At 41.2% G+C, this 26,810-nt stretch overlaps 1 protein-coding gene across 7 annotated transcripts in view; it reads left to right on the top strand.

Annotated features, from left to right (window-relative positions):
- DACH1 (dachshund family transcription factor 1) overlaps positions 1–26,810 on the top strand; it is a 458,644-nt gene that overhangs the window by 181,364 nt on the left and 250,470 nt on the right. For all 7 annotated transcript variants that reach the window (XM_068267843.1, XM_068267844.1, XM_068267845.1 and 4 more), the window contains exon 2: positions 10,408–10,523. In XM_068267843.1, coding sequence (XP_068123944.1) covers positions 10,408–10,523 — 116 coding nt within the window. The remainder of the gene's footprint in view (positions 1–10,407; positions 10,524–26,810) is intronic.

Here is a 26,810-nt window from a genome sequence, read left to right as displayed (position 1 = left end):
CAGTTGTACGCCGACAGACTGACTTCCGCAAACCCAGGACGACCAGGAGGGCAGCAAACAACACAAGCCGCAGCTAGTGCCCAAAAGGGAATGGTATCGGCAGTGTCCTTGGAGTGGGAAAATTTTCTGACACCCATGCAGCAGCACACAGAACAGCAAGCGTGCAGATCCACCTCCAACACCGATCGCCTGGAGAAGATGGTCAAGGACTACATGTCAGATGGCGTAGCTGTGTTGAACAATCCATCTGCACCCTTCAACTATTGGGTATCGAAGCTAGACACCTGGCACAAACTGGCAATGTACGCAATAGAGGTGCTGGCTTGCCCGGCAGCCAGCGTTATGTCGGAACGCTGTTTCAGTGCTGCCGGAGGCATCGTCACAGATCGGCGGCGTATCCGCCTCTCCACAGAAAATGCAGACCGTCTGACTCAAATTAAAATGAATCAATCCTGGATTGGAAACGAACACGCAACACTCCCGGACCCCAACCAAGTAACATGAACAATGAACATCTGTGATGGGTTAGCGTTTCCGGTCCCTGTTTATTGAACCTCTCATCTGTATTACATTTATGACTGCATGGCGACAAAATGCAAATTGCTATCCGCACGCTTCTTGTCCTCATGCAAGGCCTGGGTTGTTGTGTCTCAAAGCGTGGCCTTCTCCTCCTGCGCCACCCTCCTCTTGTTCCATCACGTGTGCTGCTGCTGGGTTAGCGTTACCGGTCCCTTTTCCTGGAACCTCTTATATGTATTACATTTATGACTGCATGCCGACAAAAAGCATGTTACCTGTGCAAAGAAAACAGACATTTCCTGCATTTAAAAGACAGTTTTCCCTTTGAAATTTTAAAATCGATTTTCTCAAAAACTATAAGCTCTTTTTGCTAATTTTTTTTTTCCTCTTGTACCCACTCCCAAGGTGCACATACCCTGTAAATTTGGGGTATGTAGCATGTAAGGAGGCTTTACAAAGCACGACAGTTCGGGTCCCCATTGACTTCCATTATGTTCGGAGTTCGGCCATGTTCGGCCCGAACCCGAACATCTAGATGTTCGCCCAACACTACACGTGACCCGTTCGGCCAATCACAGCGCTAGCCGAACGTTCGGGGAACGTTCGGCCATGCGCTCTTGGTTCGGCCATGTGGCCGAACGGTTTGGCCGAGCACCGTCAGGTGTTCGGCCGAACTCGAACATCACCCGAACAGGGTGATGTTCTGCAGAACCCGAACAGTGGCGAACACTGTTCGCCCAACACTACTTGTCATGGCATCTTTATTATTCCATTCAGATGTACTGGGAATGCATTTAACTATATAACAATATTCCCATCTTTACTATTTTGCTTCCATCAGCGACTATTTCCTCAATTCACTAAAGTTATCAACCAAGCATTAATTCCAATGATCCAGTCAGGGACTTGGAGGCATTTGGGTGCATTTGAACTGTTGAACCAGTCAATTTCGTATGCTAAGCACATTTTGAATTATATATACAAGGTAATCTTTAAATCATCTCTTAAATTGAGCTAATTAGGTGATGCCTGGAATGATGGAGGATTCAAAGTCTAAGTTTAAAGATTTGAATATGAGTATTTATGTATGCACTGAGACCCTTTCTGCAGCCCATCAAACAGCAACATAAACAGTGGAGATGATTAACAAGCTAGGATATGTTTTTAAAAGATTATATAAATATGTTTATGTATCTAGGTGTTGAAAGATACTATTTAGCCTTTTGCTTGAATTGCTGGGCAGTTAGTTGACTACAACTGAAGTGAAAACATCTACATTTCAAACAACTGTTCTCTAATCTTATGAAGAAAGTTGCAGTTGCAGAAGCAATTTGGGTTCAGAATTGCTCTAGGAAAGGACATCTAGCAATGACTTTAACTGAGCAGATCATGATATATATTGACGATAGTGATATATATTAATACTGTCGCCAAAGGACTACTCTGTGAAATTTAGGAGCCTATTTGTGAGTGGCGATAAATGTCACTTTATCTCCCTACTTGTTGCCTTCGATCACTGTTAATTTTTTACTCTATTGCAGAAAGAGTGACAAAATTATTGTCACAAGTCATGTGTGATGTAATTAAATCGATTGTAATTCATTAAAATTAGTGCCAGATTTTGTCGGAAAGCAGTTTTGCCTTTCTCCCACTGCGGTGCATTACTATCATCACGTTTAGGGATGGTCAATGAGATGTTTATAATTATAAGTTGATGTTATTATGCAATTTTTTAATGCCAAAGTTTGCAGCTTGAAAATTAATGTTGGTGTTCGAATTCTGGTTGTTGAAATTCAGAAACCTGAATTCACCCAGCAGCACCAAACTAAGTGGACAGGGTCGGGGGCACTACATGTTGTGCTTCATGTGAGTCATATTAAACGCAATGTGAAGCACAAACAAGTGAATGCCCCCTGACCCTGTCCACATGCCTGGGTGCTGGAGTGTGGTGATGGGCGAATTCAGGTTCACTAATGTCAACAACCTGAATTCTAACACCAACACTATTGAAAATACACCAAGTAGAACAAAACTGAAGTGGGATTTAATTGGTAAAATTTCAAGCTGCATATATTTGCATTAAATGGATGTGTAATCAAGCACCAGTTTGGAATTATTTGCATCTCATTGATCATCCCTTATCACTTTCTGTTAAAGCGGACCCAAACCAAACATTTTTTTTGCCAGACACCATCTACTCCAGCATTTTGCCGGATTCTGTCCCGGCAATTTGAAAGGAAGGGAGGGGTTCCACCAATAAATGTAAAATATTTTATATTTGTCATCAATCAGCTGAAAAAAGGCTGCTATTTATTATTATAATTTAGAAAATAGATTTTATTTCTGATATCTTGTATTTTTAATTTGGGTCCACTTTAAGTGAATGCTGACACCTTAGACAGCAAAAATACTTTTTGATGGTTTATACAAAGCTGTTAAATGTACTGAAATAAGAAGAATGGTTTATGCCTTCTATTACTATTTACAAATATCAAAATGGCAGTACCAGTAAAAGTACTGACCTGATTTCTCTGAGAGAATGTTTTCTATGATACGCTCTCCTCGGTAAAGCAATGTGCATGTCCCCACTATCATTGATGTAATATGGTGTACCATCTAAATATTCATTTTTTAGTGTAAAAGACAGCTTTTCAAGATTCAATTTCCTTTCCAGCACAGAAGCAGGGAATGGGGAATATAATAAAAGGTGATGATGTGAGGTGCAGTGAAGGGTCACTGGACATTCCAGACAGATTATTCCCTGGTCTATTCACCTATGAGAAAAAAAAATACTCATGTTTCCGTTTGACTTTGAAGTCTGCTAATGTTTGTAAGTACTATGACAACATTATACCTTTGGTGCATAGTTTTGAGTACAGACTGTCCAGTGTCTTCAGTTTCCCAATGCAAACAAATAGCTATAGACACCTAGAAGCATTATATCATTGTTTTCACACCTGATGTGTGGCTGCAGCAAACTGTGACTCACTCATCTGGTATTATCTGTTAGGTGCCCACTAATGATACAATCTTGATTGTATAATCTTAACCACCACCTACATTATCAATGTAAGGCATATTCGCTCAGTTGTTCTGCATACTACATAGATTTGGTAAGATTGTACAATAGAAGATCGTATCATTAGTGGGTACCTTAAGGAAGCCCCCACCCCCATAAAAGTGGAATTTTACTTTTGCCAATAGTACACCTAACGATTTTCCCGCTGATATACGGCCGTTTCGATCACAGTGATCGAATCGGTTGTGAAATCGCCGCGCCCGCCGCTGACAGAACAATCGATTTCCGTCCGAAATCGATCGTTCCCGTCTATTCCCGTCGATCCGTCCATGCAGAAGATTTTTCTCGATCGCCGGCGGGTCGGGAGTGTGTCGATAGCAGCGTGCGAATGCCCAACAACCAACGCAATACAGCGGGTATACATTACCTGTTCCGGCCGGCGCGAATCCCCTGGTCTCTGCTGTCTTCTCCTCTCTGGTCTGGTCTGGTCTCCGGCATGCTTCACTTCTTCCTGCCCGGCAGGAAGTTTAAACAGTAGAGGGCGCTCTACTGTTTAAACTTCCTGCCGGACAGGAAGAAGTGAAGTATGCCGGAGACCAGACCAGACCGGAGAAGAAGACAGCAGTGACAGCGGGGACTCGCGCCGGTGGAGCAGGTCATGTATTCGGGGGGCCTGGGGGAGCAGCGGCAGCACCACCACAGATTGTGAACGGTTTCAGGCTGAAATCGGTTCACAATCTGTTTGCAGTAAGGCAGCCATACGATCCCTCTCTGATCAGATTCGATCAGAGAGGGATCTATCTGTTGGTCGAATCTGATGGCAAATCGACCAGTGTATGGCCACCTTTAGAGAAACCTGATGTGAGAGGTTTATGAAGGCTGCCATATCTATTTCCTTTTAGACAATACCAGTTGCCTGGCTGCCCTGATGATCTTTTTGGAATCAGTTATGTCTGAATCACACAGCTGAAACAGGCATTTGACTAATCCAGTCATACTTCAGTCAGAGCACCTGATCTGCATGCTTATTCAGGGTCCATGGATAATAGTATTAGAGGCAGAGGATTAGCAGGACAGCCAGGGAATTAGCATTGTTTAAAAGGAAATACACGTGTCAGCCTCCATATCCCTCTCACTCCAGGTTCCCTTTAAAATGGGATCTTTCATTACAAGCTTCATTACCATCTGTAGCTTATATACCATGGGTGACATGAAACATTGTCATTGCATGTTTGCCATATGTAATTGTATTAAAATTATACCAGTGCTGGTGACAGCAAATTAAATGGCAGTGTCCATCACATAGACCACATCATTTTACTTGTACTCTTTTTTTTTTTCTTCATTGATTACAATGGTTTGTACAATAGTACAATGGTATACTCTGTGATTTGGATCTTCTAATCAAAGCTTCCGAAGCCTGATTGCAATACTTTTTCTCAGTACCAGAGATACCAATTACAGTAACACGTCATTTTTGTCTCCTAATGCCAATGAATTTGCCTACGATACAGATTACTGTACCTTTACTTAAGGAGCATTTGATATGCGCCTCTTTTCTTGCAGAGTAAATTAGAAGGGACATTTGAGATACATGTGCAGATTTTTTTTGTTTGTATAATGTTTTACATTTAATACTAAGACAAGGGAGTGCACAGAGAATAGGAAAAGAAAAACTAAAACAAAAGAAAAGAGAATAGAACTGTAAGACAAGCAAGAAAAGAACACCTTAATGACTACACACATCACTGATTAAATCTATTAGTTTAAAATTAATAGAGTGCACGACAAGGCTATGAAGAAGGTTAAGCATACACTTTTAGTCCAAGACATACTAAGTGTAGACACTAAATCAGTCATGCTAGATATAGCAGACCAATGTTGTACATCCCAAGCACACAATATATTACGCTATAGCTTATAGCAGCCAAGTTGCCTTTTTTATGCCATGCCGACTCTTGTTATTCTTGTTCTATTACCAAAACCTAATCGTTTTGGTAAACATGTATTTGCTGTGGTCCTTTATATTTATTTTGATTCACATACATAGACTTACAACCATTTGAATTCTTCCATACATCTATTCATCCATCCAGATATTTTTCAGAAATACTACAGTGGTCTTTTATAGACAGGGTTCAAGCGCCACTTAGCACAAACACCCGTTCTTATACTTTCTAAATGACTACATTGCCCAGTTGCTTGTGAGCAGGGAAGGTGTGTCTTAAAAGACTTTATCGCTGCATGGAAGCAGGAATTTTTCCCCATCATAAGTGTGACTAAAATAAAATAATATAAAATGAGAATCTGATCAATAATGCAATATATTTCTATTACTGATTCTGCTTCTACCCCAAAACACAACCATATCTACTACTTCTGCTGACATTGCAGAAATTATTTAGTGGTCCTCTTTTTTCATATACAGTGTGAACAAATGATAACAACACTTAAATAAAGGTATATTTATGAGTTTACAGAGTCAGTTTAAAGGTCTGTACCCACAACTCGATTTTTACAGTGATTTTTCCAATAACTGGCAATTTTTTAAATGGCGAGCAGTCATTTCTGCAATCTTGTGATGTAGGCACATGCATGCAATTACACAAACAATGTTTTGCGTTGTGTGGTGATTACTACTGTCACAACAGATCAGATCCTTAAGATCCCCAACGACCTCTCGTTGGCGCCCGGCATTGTGTGTTCCCGCTGGTAGAAAGATTGGGGAACACTCTTTGTCGGGTTGTGTCACTGTGATTTTCTCCGATCCATCTGGGTGCCTTTGTGCCCATGCACTGAGACAATTCCCAGATACTCCGCCATCGCCTGAGGAAGTGGGCTTGACCCATGAAACGCGTTGCACCAAAGTGGAGTAAAATTCCAACTATCCTGAAATAGACCCATTGTGTCATCTGTTGAGCGGTAAGTCCACCATTGCCTCCCACTTTTTTTTAGTGCATTTTATTCTTTCTGACACCTCTGCTTATCCTATATCAGTGTAATATTGTAAGGTCATGACTGATATGTAATATAACTATTCTAAACTTACAATGTATCGCTCATATTATCGGCTTGCAATATGTCAAGTTGTAGCTTTGTAAACATACTTCATTGTTTCAATAACTTTGGTATGTAAATGGCTTATATGGAAACAGGATGTGTGTCTGATGTCAGCAGTCCCCTGTGAGCTAATTGTGTCCGGCAATCAGGTATATTCAAACTGATCTTTTAATAGCGTTGATAAAGTTTCAGAAAAATTTGATAGCATTAGCAGCCGTCAGCGTGATAGCATCAGGTTCTAACTTGCTGTGCCAGGTCAACATGTACCGTGGCCATTATAGGAGAAAGGTTCAGGGAAAGTTCACATCTATTGTTTTACCATGGTTACAAAACATAAAGTGAGTGAAATCCTGCATTTGTAACATATTGCTGCCTCTGGGCCCTGGAGGTTGTATGTTCTCCTCTTTTTTTCTTCCTTAAATTGAATGCAGTAATACAAACCTCGTGATTATCTTTAGTGTAAACAAAAGAATATCCTCTGATCACTTCTAAAGTAAAACACAGATGTTTTTGGTTGACTGTTGATGTCATTAAGCTAAATGTTTATCTTTTATGTATTTGATCCTATAAGCTTATGGGGATCCAATTTGTTACTAAGTCAATAGAGAAAAGTTACATTTATTCAGGCTGTAATTGTTTTAACGTACGTTTGGAAGAATATGACTTTCTTCTGTTGCAAAGGAAAGACAGTGTCTCATATTATGCACTTATATACCATGTTTGATCTGTCAAGGTTTTGAAAAGTGCTAATGGATTCATACACTCAAAAGAACAGATGAAAAAAAAGGTGCAAGGTACAGTTTACGGATGTCAGTGTAAAAGCACTTTGCAGTTCATTGACATTGCACAGACCAAATTTCCAAAATGGAAAAACAGTAAAGTATACGATTTAAAGATGCAGAGCAGTGGTGAAGTCTTCATGTTACTCTGGATTCAAGCCTGAAGTGGTTAATTTAGCACTGTTTTAAAATATGAGTGTGAATATCATATTTACAGTGCCTTAATCTCTAAGAATCATCATTAGGGATGAGCGAGCACAGTTTTGCAAGAAGCAAAACTGTCCCTGCTCATGTCCATGATGAATGCTGTGGCAGGAAGGGTAAATGTGTGACATCCTCTTGTTGTAGCACTCCACACTGCATCCCATGTCACTTCCTGCTAAACCTCCAGCACTTCCAATGTCAAGGAGGAAGTATCGTGAGGATGTATCGGAGGCAGTATCTTGAGCATGTGCTCATTCATCCTTAGTCATCATTAATTAGGTTACTGGCTGGTTTGGGGTCATGAGAACTGTGTAGCGGAGATAATTTTAGTTTACTATGCAAATGAACCTTGGTTTTGGAGTCCAAGACTTCTCAAAATTCTAGAAACAGTTCTCTCCAACAGTAACATATTCATACATGTGTGCAATTGAAAAGCATAATGATATAAAGACAAATGTAGGCTTCCAGTGAGTCATACGTAATTAGTCAGACAGTGAAGGAATATTATGTCAGTGGTCCTGTACTCTTTCAGTGCTAATTCATTTAGGTACTTCTGTAGTTTGTGAATACCTGCCTTGTATACTAGGAACACAATCCTTTACCAAAGGCTGTGAATATTGTTTGTGCAACACACATTCTTGCATTAAAAGACAAATGCACATAACAGCATAAGTATAGTTATCTTTGTGTTTCCCTAAAGGTAAATACCACTACACACCCCATTTTAGTTATATGCAGAATGGGCCACTGTGGCTTTGTCCTTCGAAATATTTACTAAGATCCCTCTCTATGCAGGGGCATAAGCCAGGACAGAGGACTTTCTTTGTTATTTATTTATTTATTGTATTTATAAAGCACCAACATATTACGCAGTGCTGTACATTAGTTAAGGTTACAGACAATATTTAGGGGTGACATACAGAAATAAGACAATACAGGAATACATGCAAACCAGATCATGCATCACCGTATGAGTACAAGGTAATGCTTAATCAGTCACTGGATGGGAGCATGGAGATTAGGCAAGTTAAGTTCACTCAAGAGTTCACTCAGATCCATAAGATGGGTGTATGGTGATGGAGGTGCGTGAACAGGTAGGAGACATAAGGAGGAGGGCCCTGTCCAAAGACTTAAAATCTAGAGGGAGAGGTGGGGACAGAAAGGTAGGGGACCAGAGTTCAGCTGCTGGTTTAGAGCACTAGTGAGGGGGGTAAGCCAGAGTGAAAAGGTGAGTTTTGAGGGACTTCTTCAAGATGTTGAAGGAGGGGGAAACCATAATTGTGGGAGGTAGGGAGTTCCATAGTGTTGGAGCAGCTCTTGAGAAGTCCTGGAGGTATGGTCATATTTGTCACTGTGATATCATAAGTCCCTCTCCACTTTATTTCCTTATTTCTTCTGTAGACAGGAAGTTATATGATTAATCAGTGACCACCTGGCTCTGCCTTTTCGGCATATATGGAAATAGCGTGAGTGGTGGCATTTAGGATTATGCAGAGCTCAGTGGTCAGAAAGAGAACTGCACTTACAGTTGGATGAACTCTCCAAATACCTTGTCAATAGACTTATTAGCAGCTGAACAAGGTCTTCCGCGCAGAAACAGATGGCCAGCAGGTATCTGCTGGTACCACATATATAGCATCATTGCTCAGAGTCTCTCATCTTATGTTTATAGCCAGCTTATCTGCAGGATGCAAGTTGTAATAGATCAGTGAGAGATATGACTGCTTTATTAGTTAAATCATTTGAGTTGTAGACTTCCTGACACGATTTCATGTGCTACTGTGTTACTGTTATACAATGTAGAGATCTTTATCAAAACTTACATTTTCTTACTGCTGTGCATTTAGCGGTTTATAATAGATTCAGCATTGTAAACTGTGTTATTTATGTCAAGAAATCAGCTGACGTGTTTCTGCAGATTGTAACACATGCAATGCGTTTTTTAGAAAAATGTCTTTTTATGCCTCTCTTTGATCTCGTAAAATATTGAAAGGAATTCATTTACAACAAGAAATAGCTTTGTTAGTATACAATTTATTCTTTTTTTCCCCCAGATCTCGTCATTGCTTATACCGTACAGCACGCCACATTGCACAAGCGAGAGAAATGCATAATAGCACATTCTTATTCTCCAGGGGGAAGGGGTTAAACCATAACTTGACTAATCTTTAAATGACAAAAAATAAAGAAATTGTAAGACCTTTTCACACGTTAGATATGTATTGTCATTTATCATCTAGATATCAGGCTAGCAGTGCGAAGTAATAAAACATATCATCGAAAAAATGTGCTATAGGTCTGAACCACTCTTTCATTCCACCTCCCAGCTAACTGTAGTATTAAATCAAACAAGCAGAACATTTCCTAAGGCAGCCATTGCCTTTTAATTTCCTGAAGAACCTTAAAATATCATTCATTACAAGTACTACACATATTTGGTTTTTAAAAGTCTCATAAATCAATAGCAGGCTGACTGTAATAATTATTACAAGTTAGTGCATAATTTTCATGCTGAAGGCTGCATGCAGAACTTTAGCATATGCAAACGAGGCAATTCAAACTGTGTATAGATATTAATATGAAGAAGCAGGTAACGAGGTACAGGCTATGAATTATGCATCAGGAGCGGCTGATCTTCAATGAGGAAAATGAATTCAGCATGTAATCTAATTAGTGATGGAAGTCTATTACATCTAACTGCAAAAGCAACCGTCCTTGAAACAAATTTATTTACAGTCCATGTTACCACTTGAAACAACTTCCAAATGATGTTTTAGGCAGTCATTTTAATTTTTTTTTCTTAAACATTTTTTCCTTTGCATTCAGCTCGAGACCGGGGAGGCCTCCTAAAAGGACGCAGAGCGTAACTTCGCCAGAAAATCCACACATAATGCCCCACAGCGTGCCTGGCTTAATGTCTCCTGGAATGATTCCACCCACAGGTACCATGGCATTTGATATTAATATTAATGCTATTACTATAGTATTATTAATAATAATACCAGTACAAGCTTTTGTAATGTTGTATGCATTATATGTCTTCATACACAGGGGAATGTGAGCATTTTGATGTCTTTAACTATGACAAGAATATTAGATGTAGTACATGCAGCCTACGGACTGCCCATATTTTTAGGAGAAGTCAGTTGCTCAGGAAATGACTTTTAGCATGGTTGAGGACCAGCAACAGGACCAAATAAGAAACCACTAAAGCTAGATGTCTATTATTACACATATTTTTGCTATTACAAGTAGACCCCTTTCTATGATTAACTAATCCAGTTGTCTCATTTGAACCCCCAGGCCAACTTTAACTAAAATATCTCTCCTTTAACCTACATAAGTATGAGAGATATGGAGACTGACATTTATATCGTTTTAAATAATACAGGGTGTTTGGTAGTCCTGACTATCCTTTGCCTCTTATTACTTTTTGCTATAGACCCTAAACAAGTATGAAGATCAGATATTTCTGACTGAAGTCTGACTGGATTAGCTACGTGATTCAGACACTACTTCAGCCAAAGCAATCAGCAGGATGCCAGGGAACTGGTGTTCTTTCAGGCTGCTTGCACACCAAGACGTTACAGGCGCACGTTAGTGCGCCTGTAACGCTCCCCCAACGCACAGCAATGTAACACAAGTGGGCTGTTCACACAGCCCACGTTGCGTTACATGTAACGCTGCACGTTCTGTGCAAAGTGCAGCATGCTACGGCGTTGGAGCGGCTATAGCCGCGTTAGACTGTTTGCACATGCGCAGTGGGGGGCGGAGGAGGCGGGGAGAGCCAGCTACAGTAGCCGCGCACATGGCTACTTAATATTCACTGCACTGGCGGGCGCTGATTGGCCGGCGGGACCACGTGATGCGGAGTGTCTCGCTCCGCATCACGTGGTCCCGCTGGCCAATCAGCGCCACTCTGGGAGATATTATGGGCATCGAGCAGCCTAACGCGGCTCACTCTACCGTCGGCTTTTGCAGCACCATACGTTGTGTTAGGTGCACGTTATGCGACCTTAACGTGCCACCTAACACAATGTCTTGGTGTGCAAGAAGCCTAAAGGAATACTGTAGGGGGGTCGGGGGAAAATTAGTTGAACTTACCCGGGGCTTCTAATGGTCCCCCGCAGACATCCTGTACCCGTGCAGCCACTCACCGATGCTCCGGCCCCGCCTCCGGTTCACTTCTGGAATTTCAGACTTTAAAGTCTGAAAACCACTGCGTCTGTGTTGCAGTGTTCTCGTTCCTGCTGATGTCACCAGGAGCGTACTACACAGGCACAGACCATACTGGGCCTACGCAGTACGCTCCTGGTGATATCAGCAGGACCGAGGACATGGCAATGCAGGCGCAGTGGTTTTCAGACTTTAAATTCTGAAATTCCAGAAGTGAACAGGAGGCGGGGCCAGAGCATCGGTGAGTGGCGGAGCAAGGCACAGGATGTCTGCGGGGGACCATTAGAAGCTCCGGGTAAGTTCAACTCATTTTCCCCTGATCCCCCCTACAGTAATCCTTTAAGATCAGCATTTTACATGGTAAGGATTTTAGAAAATGTTATTAAAGATTCTTAAAGATTTGGCTGTAGAGACGCTGATACAACACATTACAGTAACAACCAGATGGGAAGGTCTACTTGCTTAACATCCGGATGTTTAAAGGGCAACCAAAGTGAGGGGGATATGAAGCCTGCCATATTTATTTCTTTTTACGCAATACCAGTTCCCTGGCTGTCCTGCTGATCCTCTACCTCTAATACTTTTAGGCATAGACCTTAAACAAGCATGCAGCAGATAAAATATTTCTGACATTAATGTCAAATCTGACAAGATTAGCTGCATGCTTGTTTCTGGTTTTATTTAGACACTACTATAGCCAAATAGACCATCAGGGCTGCCAGGCAACTGGCATTGTTTAAAGGACTTACGAGGCCAAGTGGAGTAAAAAAAGTTAATTCCTTGCATGGTCGTTTCAGGCACGGAGGACGCCGTCCGCGCCCTCCGTGCCACTCTGCCGGGTCCCCCCACTTATTATCCCCCGGGCCGGCTCCCGACCCCACGGCCCGGGTCGGGCTCTCCTGCCTCTTCAAAGATGGCCGCTTCCTCTGGCCGCGGCTGCGCAGTCTGCCTGGCCGCGAGTGTGGCTGCGCAGCCCTAGGGCCAACCCCTCCGATCCACGAGGAAGCGGCCATCTTTGGAGAGGCAGGAGAGCCCGACCCGGGCCGGGTCGGGAGCCGGCCCGGGGGGATAATGAGCGAGGGGACCCGGTGGAGCGGCACAGAGGGCGCGGACGACCATGCAAGTAATTAACTTTTTTTACTCCTCTTGGCCTCGTAAGTCCTTTAAGGAGAAATAAATATGACAGCCTTCATATCCCTTTCACTTTAGTTGTCCTTTAATGTTAAATTCCACTGAAAACTAAATCTGTAAAGTTAAAGTATACTAGAGACAAAATAAATTCAAAGTTTTCTAAATACCTGGGGCTTCCTCCAGCCCCATCCGCACAGATCGCTCCCACGCCGCCATCCTCAGTCTTTTCCGCCTTCTGTACGGGGTCCCGTAAGTTCTGCCAGTTGCGGCCAGTCCAAACAAAGCGCCATGCACTCCCTCCATCGCTCTCTGGTGGAGAATAGTACTGCGCCTGGGCAGTACTATTCTCCACCGGAGAGAGACTGAGAGAGCACACTGCGCAAGCTCAGAGTGGCCGCGGCTTGCCGAAGTTACGACACCCGGTACCGGAGCTGGAGAAGACTGAGGATTGCGGTGTGGGAGGATATCCGTGCAGATGGGGCCGGAGGAAGCCCCAGGTATAAAATATGTTTAAAATTTTGAATATATTTTGTCTCTGGTTTCTTTTAAAATTGGGCAATAAATACAATTAATAGTAAATAGTATTAAATGACCTTCTGGCCACATCCACACTTGCATTTCCAAACTATGGCCCTCTCTATCTCACAGACCACCAAAGTCCTAGTGTATGCTTTCCTCATCTCTCTGCTTGACACAACTTTTTCTAGTATTCCACAAACAAACTTGCTTCTGCAGTCTAACATTGTAGCTTGACATCCAACTGCTGCTCCTCTCTGCAAATCTCTACAAGTGCTTCCGAACCACCCCAGAGTCAAATTAGAATAAAACCTCCTGACTCACCTATATTTCTGGTCTCACACAAAAAAATACACTCTAAACATGCTCTGCACTTCTCCAATGACCTGTTACTGTTTTTCTCACTGAACCTCTAGGGCTACTTCCACTCTCTGTGTCTCTCCCCCCAGGGCCGATTTAAGCAACAATGGGGCCCCAGGGCAAAATAAACCTGGGGGGGCCCCCAACAGATACCGCGGAACAAAAATCAGCATTAAAGAGAATCTGTATTGTTAAAATCGCTCAAAAGTAAACATACCAGTACGTTAGGGGACATCTCCTATTACCCTCTGTCACAATTTCGCCGCTCCTCACCGCATTAAAAGTGGTTAAAAACAGTTTTAAAAAGTTTGTTTGTAAACAAACAAAATGGCCACCAAAACAGGAAGTAGGTTGATGTACAGTATGTCCACACATAGAAAAATACATCCATACACAGGCAGGCTGTATACACCCTTCCTTTTGAATCTCAAGAGATCATTTGTGTGTTTCTTCCCCCTGTTCTCATGCACTGAAGTTTCAGGCTGCTCTTTTCTTCCTGCAAACAGCTTTGCCCTTGTCTGTAATTCTTCAGTATGTGAAAGCCCAGCCAGCTCAGAGGACGATTTATCCAGCTTGTAAAAGATGAGAGAAGAGAGAAGCTGCTCTAATCTAAATAATACACAGGCAGTGTGCAGAGAGGGGGGAGTTCATAGCAGAACCACAACACTGAAGAACTTGGCAGCCTTCCAGACACAGGCCGACAAGTCTGACAGGGGAAAGATACATTGATTTATTACAGAGACAGTGATAGTATGAAGTGCTGCAGTTAGCCAGAACACATTAGAATAGCTTTTGGAACTTATAGGATGATAAAAAACAGGATGCAATTTTTGTTACGGAGTCTCTTTAAGGGACCTTTTTTGCAGCTGGTATAGTCAGGGTGTGAAGCCCCAATCGGTCGGAGCTCCACATTCTGGCTATTCCAGCCTGCAAAGTATACTTTTTTCCTTCGAAACTTTAAAATCGATTTTCTCAAACACGATAAGGTCTTTTTGAAAAATAGTTTTTTCCTTTTATTCCAAATGATCTCCTTAACATATCCTGCAAATTTAGAGTTTATATCATTTAAGGTGGATTTGCTATTAACCGTTAAAGTCGGTGGGTTTTTAAATGTGTATTTTTTTTCCTTTGAAACTTTAAAATCGATTTTCTCAAAAACTATAAGGTCGTTTTGAATTTTTTTTCCTCTTGTAGCCACTGGGGGCCCCTACAGGCTCTGGGGCCCTGGGGCAATTGCCTCCTTTGACTCTATGGTAGCGCCGACCCTGTCTCCCCCCATTCTGTTATGCTTGCCTTAGGTGGCATCATGTTCACCACCACCCCATTCACCATCCTCCTCTCCTCCTCTGTTGTAGTATTTTGTACAAATTCTGTATCTTAAAATGAAACTGAAGTGAAAATAAACGTATGAGATAATGAATTGTATGTGTAATACAAATAATTCATAAAACATAAATAGCAAATAAAAGAGTCTCATATATTTTTACGTTCAGTTATATAGCTTTATTTATAACATTGCATTATTCTGTCATATTTGCAGTTTAGAAACCACACTCTGTATTTTAAGCTGTAAAATAAAGCGTAAATAAAGACCCTTTGGATTTTCCTGCAGTAAAACCTTATCTCTCTGTTTCTCTTAACTGCTATTCAGAAAACAGGACTGAGTTCGACCAAGTTAGTCAAATAGCTCAGATAAGTTCTTTTTGCATAGATAACAACTCAAGTGTTTTAACTCTTCCTGTACTGGAAAACAATATGCTACTTTTTTCTTTGCTACTAATGTTCTATTTGTTATCTGTACCACACATACAATTTATTTTCTCATAAGTTTATTTTCGCTTCAGATTTGCTTTAATAAATTGCCTCCCCCTATATGTATTTCCAGATATAGCATTCATACTGTCATTGGCATCTGAATCCAGTGGAGGGTTACAGTGCTAGTTCATAAAGAGGACTAACATATATCTACTCGAGATATGATTGCATTAGTGGGAAAAAAAACTATGAATGCACTCAGGTATAACATATTATTTTATTTTTTTTAAAAGGTATATGTTCATAGCATTTCAACGCCAAAGGAATCCATTATACACATGTATCCACTCTTAATTCTAAATAGAGTCCTTCCTTTCAGTTCATTGAAGACGAGCTTTCTTTATTTCCAAATGTCTCATTTGTTTGTGACATGCACGTCATAAGGAGGCTTATTGATATCTCTAGCATAAGGTTCCCCACATTTAATTAACTACACAGAGAGCTTAGAATAGCTTATTCTCCTATTACTTCTTTGTGGATTGTATTACATAGCTATTGTTTTTTTATTTCTTTCCACTGATGAGAAAGACATTTGCAATTGTTTACTCCAGATGCGGAAAATAACTTCATTGTGGTCAACTGCTTTGTCTGTAACAGAATTATATTGGAGCTAATGACAAGTCCATCTTTCACTGCATGACTTAGATAAGTGCAGGCATTCATTTGAAGAATACATTCTAAAAATATGTTGTGCCGTATGTTAAGACACATTTCAGAGCCACTCTCCAGCTTCCTTCCTGGTTACTAATCAAAAGAAAACATGGCTTGCTTCTGAAACATAACATATTAATAAAAGGACTCGCACGGTTCATTGTTCATGTGCTAGTTAAACAAAATAGAAGCTAGATTTTGTTTTTGTTAGGAGACTTAACTTTTTTCTTAAATGTCACAGCTATCTGTGAGAAATTAAAGTTAAAGTACAGCTGTAGCAAGAGGGCTATGGAGGCTGCCATATTTATATCTAATTTAAGCAATACCAGTTGCCTGGCTATCCTGCTGATTCTCTACCTCTGATATATTTAGCCATAGACCCTGAACAAGCATGCAGCAGATCAGATGCTGCTGACATTATTGTCAGATCTGACAAGATTAGCTGCATGCTTGTTTCTGGTTCTATTCAGACACTACTGCGGCCAAATAAATCAGCAGGGCTGCCAGACATTGAGTGCCCAGAGGAAACCCATGCAGACATGGGGAGAACAAACAAGCCCTGTGAACATGGTGCTCTGGCTGGCATTCAAACCGGGGACCGAGGCCTGCAAAGCGAGACCATTAAGCTGGCCATACACTGGCCCGATTTGCGCCCGTTTCGACAGCAGATTCGATCACTGGGATCGAATCTGCTGCCAATCGTTCACGCTACACGCCGAATTTCGATCCATTTCGTCCGATCCCGTCGATCGCGCCGTGCGGAAAATAACCGTCGATCGCCCGCGGGTAAAGAGCGCATCGCTAGCGGCGTTCGAGTGCCCGACGACCGACGCAATAGAGCCCGCATACATTACCTGCTCCGCCGGCGCGCGACTCCAGTCTCCCGGTCACCGCTGCTCTGTCTGCGCTCTGGTCTCCAGGTCCGGCATGCCTCACTTCTTCTAGCCCGGCAGGAAGTTTAAACAGTAGAGCGCCCTCTACTGTTTAAACTTCCTGCCGGGCTAGAAGAAGTAAGGCATGCCAGACCTGGAGACCAGAGCGCAGACAGAGCAGCGGTGACCAGGGACTGGAGTCGCGCCGGTGGAGCAGGTAATGTATGCGGGCGGGCGGGGGCAGCAGCAGCAGCACCACCACCACAACAGATTGTGAACGGTTTCAGGCTGAAATCGGTTCACAATCTGTTTGCTGTAAAGGTAGCCATACGATCCCTCTCTGATCAGATTCGATCAGAGAGGGATCTATCTGTTGGTCGAATCTGATGGCAAATCGACCAGTGTATGGCCACCTTTAACCTCCCTGGCAGTACGATGATTTTTTAAAGATTTTTTTTCCCAAAAGCAGTGCCATTTTTTAACATGGTTTCAGACCCTAAAAATCCCACCACTTGATAGATCTGCAGCAGCCCTGCACATTCCACACCTCAGATGGATCCAACTCGAGATAACTGCCCTGAGCTGCGGATTTCCATCCCGAGCCTGACTCGGGGTTACTGCTAAGGAAGTTAACCACTACGCCACCGTGCTGCTTACATGATTGTACTCGCGTAGCTGGGAGTGTTCTGTGCTTGTACTGAAGTTTAAAGGACCACTATTCCGAGAAATTGCTAAATTTAAAGTACATGTAAACATAAACAGATAAGAAGTACAATTCTCCCAGAGAAAAATGAAAAATTACTTTTCTCCTATGAAGCTGTGTCTTACAGTAGGTTGTAGAAATCTGATAGAACCGACAGATTTTGGACCAGCTCATCTCCTCATGGGGGGTTCTCAGTGTTTTATTTATTTTCAAAAGCATTTAGGGCTTGTTCACACTGCAGGCATTGTTGTTATTTTTTAAGCGTGGACGATTTTTCAAAATCGCCCTGAAAATGCTTACACAATGATTCTGTACGAGATAGTTCACATATGAGCGTCTCATTTGCGTTCCGCTTTGTAAAGTGATGCTTGAGCCATTTTTGAGGTGATTTCGTCTCACTGTAAGATATAGAAAAAACGCAAAATGCTCACAAAAAAGCTTTGTGGAGAGATTGCGTTCGCATTTTTAAGAATAAATACATTGTATTTATTCTTTTCCGGATCAAAGAGTTCACTTACTGACTTGAGTCAAGGAGTGAATTACCAAAACGCTCAGGAAAAAGAAACCGCTAACCACAAAAATGAATCGCCCACCCAAGCACTAAATTGAAAAAAAAATGCATAAAAAAAGCCCACCCCGGACGGACACATGAGCGGAACGCAATGTGAACAAGGCCTCTCTGAATGGTAGCTGCTCCATTCAACTGCCAAAATAGTGTGCAGCGAGCAGGGAGGCTGGTAATTAAAGGACAACTGTAGTGAGAGGTATGTGGTGGCTACCATGTTTATTTCCTTTTAACCCTCCTGGTGGTACGCAGTTCCGGTGGCTGCGTCCGCGGGAGAGATTTTTGTAATAAAACTTTTTGTAATAGTTGTAGCTAGCACTAGCACTAGGCTAGCAACTAGGCTAGTTGTAGCTAGCACTAGCACTGTAGCTAGCACTAGCGCTAGGCTAGCTACCAGTGTCCCCCAAGTCCCCCGCACCTCTCTGATCCCCCCAATCTCTGCCACTTATATTTTCCCAGCCGCGATCCCTCAAGAGCCGCAGCCTCCACAATCGGCTTCAGTCATCGCTATGGCCACGATCGGATATGATGTCATCGACGTCATGTGCAGTACCAATCCTCCCCATAGCGAAGCCTGGAGCTGATTGGGAGGGTGCGCCATTGCAGGATCCCTGGGGAGTATGTATCAGGGGCGATCGGAGGGGACCGGAGGGACTTTGGGGACACAGGTAGCTAGCCTAGTGCTAGCTACACCTATTACAACAAGTTTTATTACAAAAATTCCTCCTGGGGCCATGCGATCCTCCGCGGTGGCTACCCCGAGTGTAGGTCGGGGTTACCACCAGGAGGGTTAAACAATACTAATTGCCTGGCAGTCCTGCTGATCTGTTTAGCTACAGTAGTGTCTGAATCACACCAGAAATAAGCATGCAGCTAATCAACTTAACAAACAGTTTCCTTACTCTGATTACACCTCTATGACACTGAAGCTGTCCTTGGTAGATTTAGGGGCTCCACATCAACAGAGTACTTGGGGCTCGATGTAAAACTTGCAATGGGGCCTCAAGCTCCTTAGTTCCGTCACTGACAATCAGCCTGCACGTAATCATCTTTACTACTGGCAGACATGAAAAAAGCAGATAGCGCCAACTGCCATTATCTATAACCACACCCCCAATAATGTGGTATGCTAAAAGGTTGATTATAGATATACATACTGTATGCACAGAGGGAAATACTGATTGCTAGGCAGTTGTAAGAAGCCCTTATTTCCCACAATGCAACAGGGCTCCCACAGTGTGATGTCAGGAGTGTGATGTCAGGACCTAGGTCTTAATGTCACTCTGTGGGAGGGGTTTCACCACAATATCAGCAATACAGACGTCCCTGATGATCTAGTTGAGAAATAGTAAAGACTTCTCATGAGAAAAGGGGTATCAGCTACTGTTTCGGGTGAAGTTCAATCCTTGGTTACATTTCCACTTTAAAGGTGCACTTTAACGATACAAATCCACATTCCATTAATTGTTTCTGTTGTCACAGTAATCAATCAGAAATGATCGTTGTGCCCATCAACAGCCGCATTCCCACTAGCCAATTTGATCAGATTAATGGAATTGTTCCATTTTTTATCCCGTCAGTCTGTTCAAATTGGTCATGACTGATCGATTATCTTGGTGATCGGAAATGATTGATCGTCCGAACATATCATGTATGACCCTGGTGCACATGCACTGCTGGGGTCAGGCATGATGTGTGGCACAGGTGCCTGGGAACGACTGATCAGGAAGTACAGAGATCAGAGAAACGGAGGACCCAGAGCTGTTTAGCGGCAGTAGTGGCAGACAGCTGCAATGCATTTTGGCAGCTGCAGAAAGGGAGTCAGGGCGGGGGGGGGGTGGAATGCGGCGGCAGGATCAGGTGAGTAGGTGCAGTAGAGTGTAGTGTAGTGTAGTCAGTAGTGTAGTATAGTTTAGCTGGTAGGACAGCAGGGGTTAGTGTAGGGTGGTGTAGTCTGTAGTGTAGTGTAGCTTAGCTGGTGGGTGCAGCAGGAGCTAGTGCAGTGTAGCTGGTCAGTGTAGCTTAGATAGAGTACCTTATAGATAGGGTATTTTTTCCCCCCTGCACTATAGACACACCAGGCTTAGTAATTTCTTTTTACCCTGATTTGCATTTATAATCCGAAAAATATGGTACTTCACTTTGCAACCTTACGCGAACCACAACAGAGTGAAGAAAATGGCCATAATTTGGCATAATTTCACGTTGCATAACTGAACAACCACAAGTTACTATGTGTATCAGGTAATGAGTAATTGGATAGCCCCCCCTGCCCTACCTTAAAGCTCACATACTTTATACTCCAGCCCACTGTAATATTCTATTTGGATTCAGTAGCCTCACCCCACTTCAATCTCACATTCTCCGTTTCATCATCCTATTATCTACAGCAGGGCTTTCGGACTCCAGTCCTCAAAGGCCATATCCATGCCAGTGTTTAGGAAGGACAGAGAAGAGTGGAGAAATGTGTTCTACTTAAAGGGGTACTAAAGCTAAAGTGGAAAAAGAAAATTAGTTTAACTTATCTGGGGCTTCTTGCAGCCCCCTGGAGTCATCCTGTGCCTATGCCAGCCTTCTGAGTTCCTCCATCGAGCAGCAGCAATCCCCACAAAACTGGTCGATCTTGAGCCACACACACCTTGATTGTGCTCCCGCAGTAGCGATTTTGGTATGCTGCACATGAGCAGAACACTCCCAGTAATAGGAGCACGGTGAGGAGGCGTGTGGCCAGCCAGCTTTGCAGGGGTCGCTGGCTGAAAAAACTCAAAAGGATAACTCCAGGGGGCTTCAAGAAACCCCAGGTAAGTTAAACTGATTTTTTCCACTTTAAATTTTCTTTTAATGAACCACACCTTTCCTAATTCACTCCCATGAATTTATTTGAGCTGTGCCAAAAATATGTGAGGACCTCTGCCTTTGAGGACTGGAGCTGGACAGCACAGACATGCTTTTGTAGGCCACTCCTCTTCTTCAGTTAGAATAGTTTCAGTTGCACTTGCACATGCATGTTATCTCCTGGAGTAGTGTCATTAGAAATATATGGCATCATAAGGCACACATGTGAGTGAAAGAATCTGTTATTTTATTGTCTAAATGCTTAGATAGTAACAAACAGACAAAATGAGACTCTGCTAGGTGCTGCAAGGCCACTTGCTATATAGAGTATTTTGGCAGAATACAAAAGATTTATAAGTACAAGTGTGCAATCTGATATTGACTTAAAATGTGTGTATATTTGAATAAATATATTGTTTTAAACATCTCCTCTATTCTTGACATCTAATCTTATATTCCTGTATAAAAGCCCCAATATGGCATTTAAAAGAATAACAAAGACGTTATGTAGTAAAATACAAATCCTTTAATGCTTTATGATCACTGTCAATCAATAGAGCTATGACCCTCCTTAACAGGTGATTCGATTAACTATAACTCAGGCATAAAATGCCCGGCATGAGGCAGTGCATTGAATCAAGGAATTTCTAAAATGGCAACATTCACTTTGTGCTTTGGGCACTTTTAGCTGCCAACATTTATACATCAAAACTTCACTCACTGTAAGATTGATTTTATTTTATTTTGTTTGTTTTAATTCCCTGCAGCAAGCCATGCAAATCTTGTAAATCCAGTCTGCATCATTTGCCGTTATTAATACTATTATTGTTTTTGGTTTGTTTTAATTTGCACATTGTAATTGGATGTTCTACAACCTTTTGTGAGGTCAAGAACAAAATACAAAATATAAAGGCAGTCACGCTCCATCCTAAAAACAAGCTTATTCAAGCAAACCCGTGCCAATTATAAAGTAGTACACCTAATGTTTAAAAGATAGACCCATACTGTTACAGAACATATAAAATATATGTCTGTTTTTTTCCCTCAAATTTTGTGTATCAAGAATTAAATCAACATAGCAGTCATTTTTTTATCTAGTTCCCATCTTCATGTGCTACTTTCTACATGATATGATAGCAAGTAGCTACCATATCATATTTAAAGTTATATATGACTGGGACCTACTGGTCTGGTCCTGCCAAATGAGCTCTGCTCTTTTTATATCCTAGATACATCCCTCTAAGGGCCCCCTACAGTGTGTGTGTGTGTGTGTGTGTGTGTGTGTGTGTGTGTGTGTGTGTGTGTGTGTGTGTGTGTGTGCGTGCGTGCGTGCGTGCGTGCGTGCGTGCGTGCGTGCGTGTGTGTGCAATTATTCCTCCCACTTCAATAATATTGATGAAAGGGACTCCTACAGTTTTCTTTCCTCATATATTGATATTTGTGAATGACTATGTTTTTTTATGTATATATGTACTCTTCACTCTTGCACTTTATTTTTTTACACCCCTGACAAAGCCCCACCTGGGGGTGAAACATGTAGGAATTTGTTGTGTATGTAATTAGTAGAGTTTAGGTCAGCAAAAAATTCACCAATACGGTTACTCACAATTGATTAGTGCTAACCCAAACATTTAGTTATTGTAGCATTGTTATTCTATTTATAGCTAGAAAAAGGACACCGTTTTTTTAATGCAGATTTATTAAATTGTCAACCCAGTTCTGTTTGTGGTTTTACATTTTTTTTATCCACTGAGGTGCAGAACATATTTTGCCAGGCAGGAAGCCTCATTTACCTTACAGGATCACTAACAGCTATTTACAGCTATTAAAGCAGACACACAAGGGCAAGCAAGAAGATCCCAGAGCTTCTGACATGTTGAAATGTAAAAGGCTATAATGTTTTGCAATTTATAACTGACATTTCTGTATAACATGCTTATCAAATTCTTTACACCAAAAATGATAAAGGCAGCATTTAGCTACCTTTCATAAGGGGAAATGTATAAAAGTCTGTAGTATTATAACTTATTGTAATTGAATATGACCGATAGAAAAAAAACTAAACAAGCATTATACTAGAATGCATTTGATGAATATGAATTTATTGAATTTCAGTCCAAATTGTGAAATTGGTTTATAGGTTAAATCCCTTGTCTACTTTTTTAAAAATTTTATGCTGCCATAAAATGTTTCCAAAAACCTCAGCATCGAAGCCTAATGCCTGCTTTGTGGTTATTTAAATTGAACATAATGCTTTACAGCAGGTTTAATATTTTTATAACTCAAAAGTTGTTAACAGCCAGCTGGTTTGTGTCTGCTTTTTATGGTTATTCTTGTCATATGCAGCCTCCACAATTTTTAATTATATTTTATAGTGTATGTTTTTCCTCCTCTGGATTCCCACAGCCATTCTCTGCTTCATAAGATATTTTCCACTGGGAAAATAACAAACATAGTTAAGGGACTCTATCATTTGATATTTTTTTCTAGTATAATTGGTTCTGCAGTGTGTGGGAGAGTTTAGAAAACTGTTAAAATGGTTAAAATAGAGGATATGCTAAAGATAATAAATGAGCTTCTGAGACTTAAGTTATTTGTTGGACATAGGAAATGAAAGGCTTTTATTGAGATTTGCAAGTGCATTGTGTTTATCTGTATGTGAAGGGTTTTTATTATGTTATTGACATTTGCCCAACAAAGTAAAAATAAAGTACCTTATGGTGGCCATACACGGTACAATAAAAACGTTCGATTTTATCGTTTATTCGATCTAAATGATCGAATTGAATGAAAGTTGAAAATTGTTTTATTTTCGATCAAGAAATTAGAACGATTATCCCGTTTTTTCGGGAAAAATGATCGGACATGCTGGAAAAATCTTTATATTCGATCTAACAGAATAATCGAACTAAATTATCTAATTGAAAAATTGTACCATGTATGGCCACCTTTAGCTTGAATCGGACACTTGTTGTGTTCTGTGATATATTTAATTAATCTTATTGAGTAAATTCTTCCATTCTAATGAGATTAAGGACATACTCAATACTGTATGTAAAGGTAATCCACTTACTTCAGCCAAAAAAAAAAAAAAAGGGAATTATCTTTATATATAAAAGTGGCCATACATTACTTGAATTTTCTGTATGATTGACCAATCGATTTGATTATTTTATCAGATAGAGGGAGAATTGATTATGTTCCATTCTGCTCAATTGATGAAAATTGGCATATATCTGGTCTCATCAACCAATTTATTTGATCAGAGAGGCTGGAAGATATTGGTCGACTGTAAAGGAATCATCCACTGTTCACATGATTTTGATCAACACAGAACCAATTTTTGGTTTCCTAGGCACAAGATCACTCAGTGATAAGTGAAGGAGAATTGCATAGGACCTCGCTTGTAGTGTGTAGGTTACTAGTTGATCGACTATTGATCAACCACACTGTAACGCATTCGTAGGTCACTTTGCAACACACATGTTAACTACGTGTAGTGGGCGTAAGCTACGCGTATCGGTACTTCGCTACACGTAAATTCGTAAGCGTAGTTTTGAAACTTCGCCTATGAACTATGATGCGTAGATGCGAACTACGATGCATAAATTCACACTGGCATAGTTTCTGCTCATCCCTGCATGTTATAAAATGTAGCCCACCCTGAAGCTGCTAGTTGTAATTTCAAATAGAAGTCAGCGTCTCCATCAGTGCCCTTTTTATAGTACAAATACTTATGTTGTCTTCAATTTCTTTTAAAAATCTATACCTTTCTTGGAAAGGACAGATTTTCACCTTAGCATTGAGAATCAAATATTGATTTTAAGAAGTGTAAACGGAAGGATGCATCCCAAGATCCAGACATGAACTAATTGCATGGATTGATTACTAGTTTAATGATATATTGATCAAATAATTTTGCCACAAGCTGCCTGCTTTGTGTATGACGTGGAGAGAAAAGAATGGTTCCTTGCACCGTCTAGATTCCCAACAGCTTTAGGAATTTCAGTGGACTTTTTCATTTATTGAGTCAAAAATTATCTGTTGAAATTTCAGATAATGATTACACATACACCCCTGTTGAACCTATTTCGAACCAACAGGCTCTGGCCCCTTAAGGAGCAGAGCTTTTTTTTATTTTTCACTTCCTGATCACTGTGATTGGCTCAGTGATCAGGGGTCAGGAGCCAATGAAATCAGCTCCTGACCGAGGTACCTTGTGCCAGTAGGAATGCATGATCACGTTCCGTGCACAGGATCGGATGGCGTTAAAACTATGCCACATCAGGCTTAGGCAGCCACAAGTACGGTGTAGTTTTAACTATGGTCAGTTCTGAACCAGTTAAAGTAATGTAAGAAAGACCGGTTATCAGTTGGCATCTGTTATCATGTACAAAAATTGCAGTTGTCTCTAAACAACATTATATTTCTTTGTAAATTATACTACGTTACAATATATATTATGGAAGTTAGAACTTTAACCATTGAAACATTGCTTCCAAAGTAATCCTGTAACCAACCACAATTCAGTGCCCACCTTGGAGAATTACCTGATGTGTTACTCCAGCTGGCTATTTTAAAGTAGTGCCTGGGTGTGCTTAGCATAGACATGTGCCTTTAACATACACCATCTAAATAGGAAGATTCTGCCCATGAGTGGTCCAGTCCACTTTTTGTGCTCAATGCTTTGGGGTACATTCTTGTCAGTTTTACTTTTCACAAGATAATTATGTAGACAATGGGCTTGATTCACTAAGACAAATAGCATGCCTTATCTGAGTTAACACGCCTTATCAGAGATAACATGCCTTATCAAAGTTAACACGCCTTATCAAAGTTAACACACCTTATCAGAGTAGCATAGCGAGCGCTACAGACTTATGCCTGCAAATTTCCACTCCACTCGTCCTGCCCTGAGCCCCTGTGGGTTTGTAGCACTCGCTATGCTACTTTGATAAGGTGTGTTAACTCGGATAAGGCATGCTTTTTGTCTTAGTGAATAAAGCCCAATATGTATGCAAGAATAATTTTAAGTAAATATACAGGCAATTGATCTAACTCCATACAGGGAATAGTCATACAGGAATCGGAATCAGACAAGTCATCCCATATCAGTACAGGGGTTCATTGAGCTATTATTAAAGACTTTAATTAAATCTATTTGTGGTAACAATACCATTGAAGTTCACCCTAGGCACTAGGAAACTGCACTGCCCCAGTTCTTACAGTGGATTTACATTGCATGTTGTTTAATTTTCTTGTTCTCTTGTATTCTGGCTTCCAGTTTGGTTATCTCCCTGGCTTATACTCTGTACTTGTTCTTCATTTGCTGGCCTATGAACTATGCTTGCCGAGCAAATTGATATTTCTAACCAATAACTAATACACTAATATCCCCCTTTACCCCAAGTGATGTAGAGCTGCAGCATAAGTCAGAAATGCACCTTAAGGCCTGGGGCCACTAGCAGTGCTTTTCTAAGCACTTGTGATTTGTAAAGCTCTTGCTAATGCAATGCTATAGGTGATCTTTAGAAAATCACATCCCTCAATTTGGATCACACAGATAGCAGTACATTAGCAAAAGCTTTTCAAATCACAAGCGCTC

The sequence above is a fragment of the Hyperolius riggenbachi genome, chromosome 2 (assembly GCF_040937935.1).
Source record: "Hyperolius riggenbachi isolate aHypRig1 chromosome 2, aHypRig1.pri, whole genome shotgun sequence".
NCBI lineage: Eukaryota > Metazoa > Chordata > Amphibia > Anura > Hyperoliidae > Hyperolius > Hyperolius riggenbachi.
This window is presented reverse-complemented; position numbering and strand designations above follow the sequence as displayed.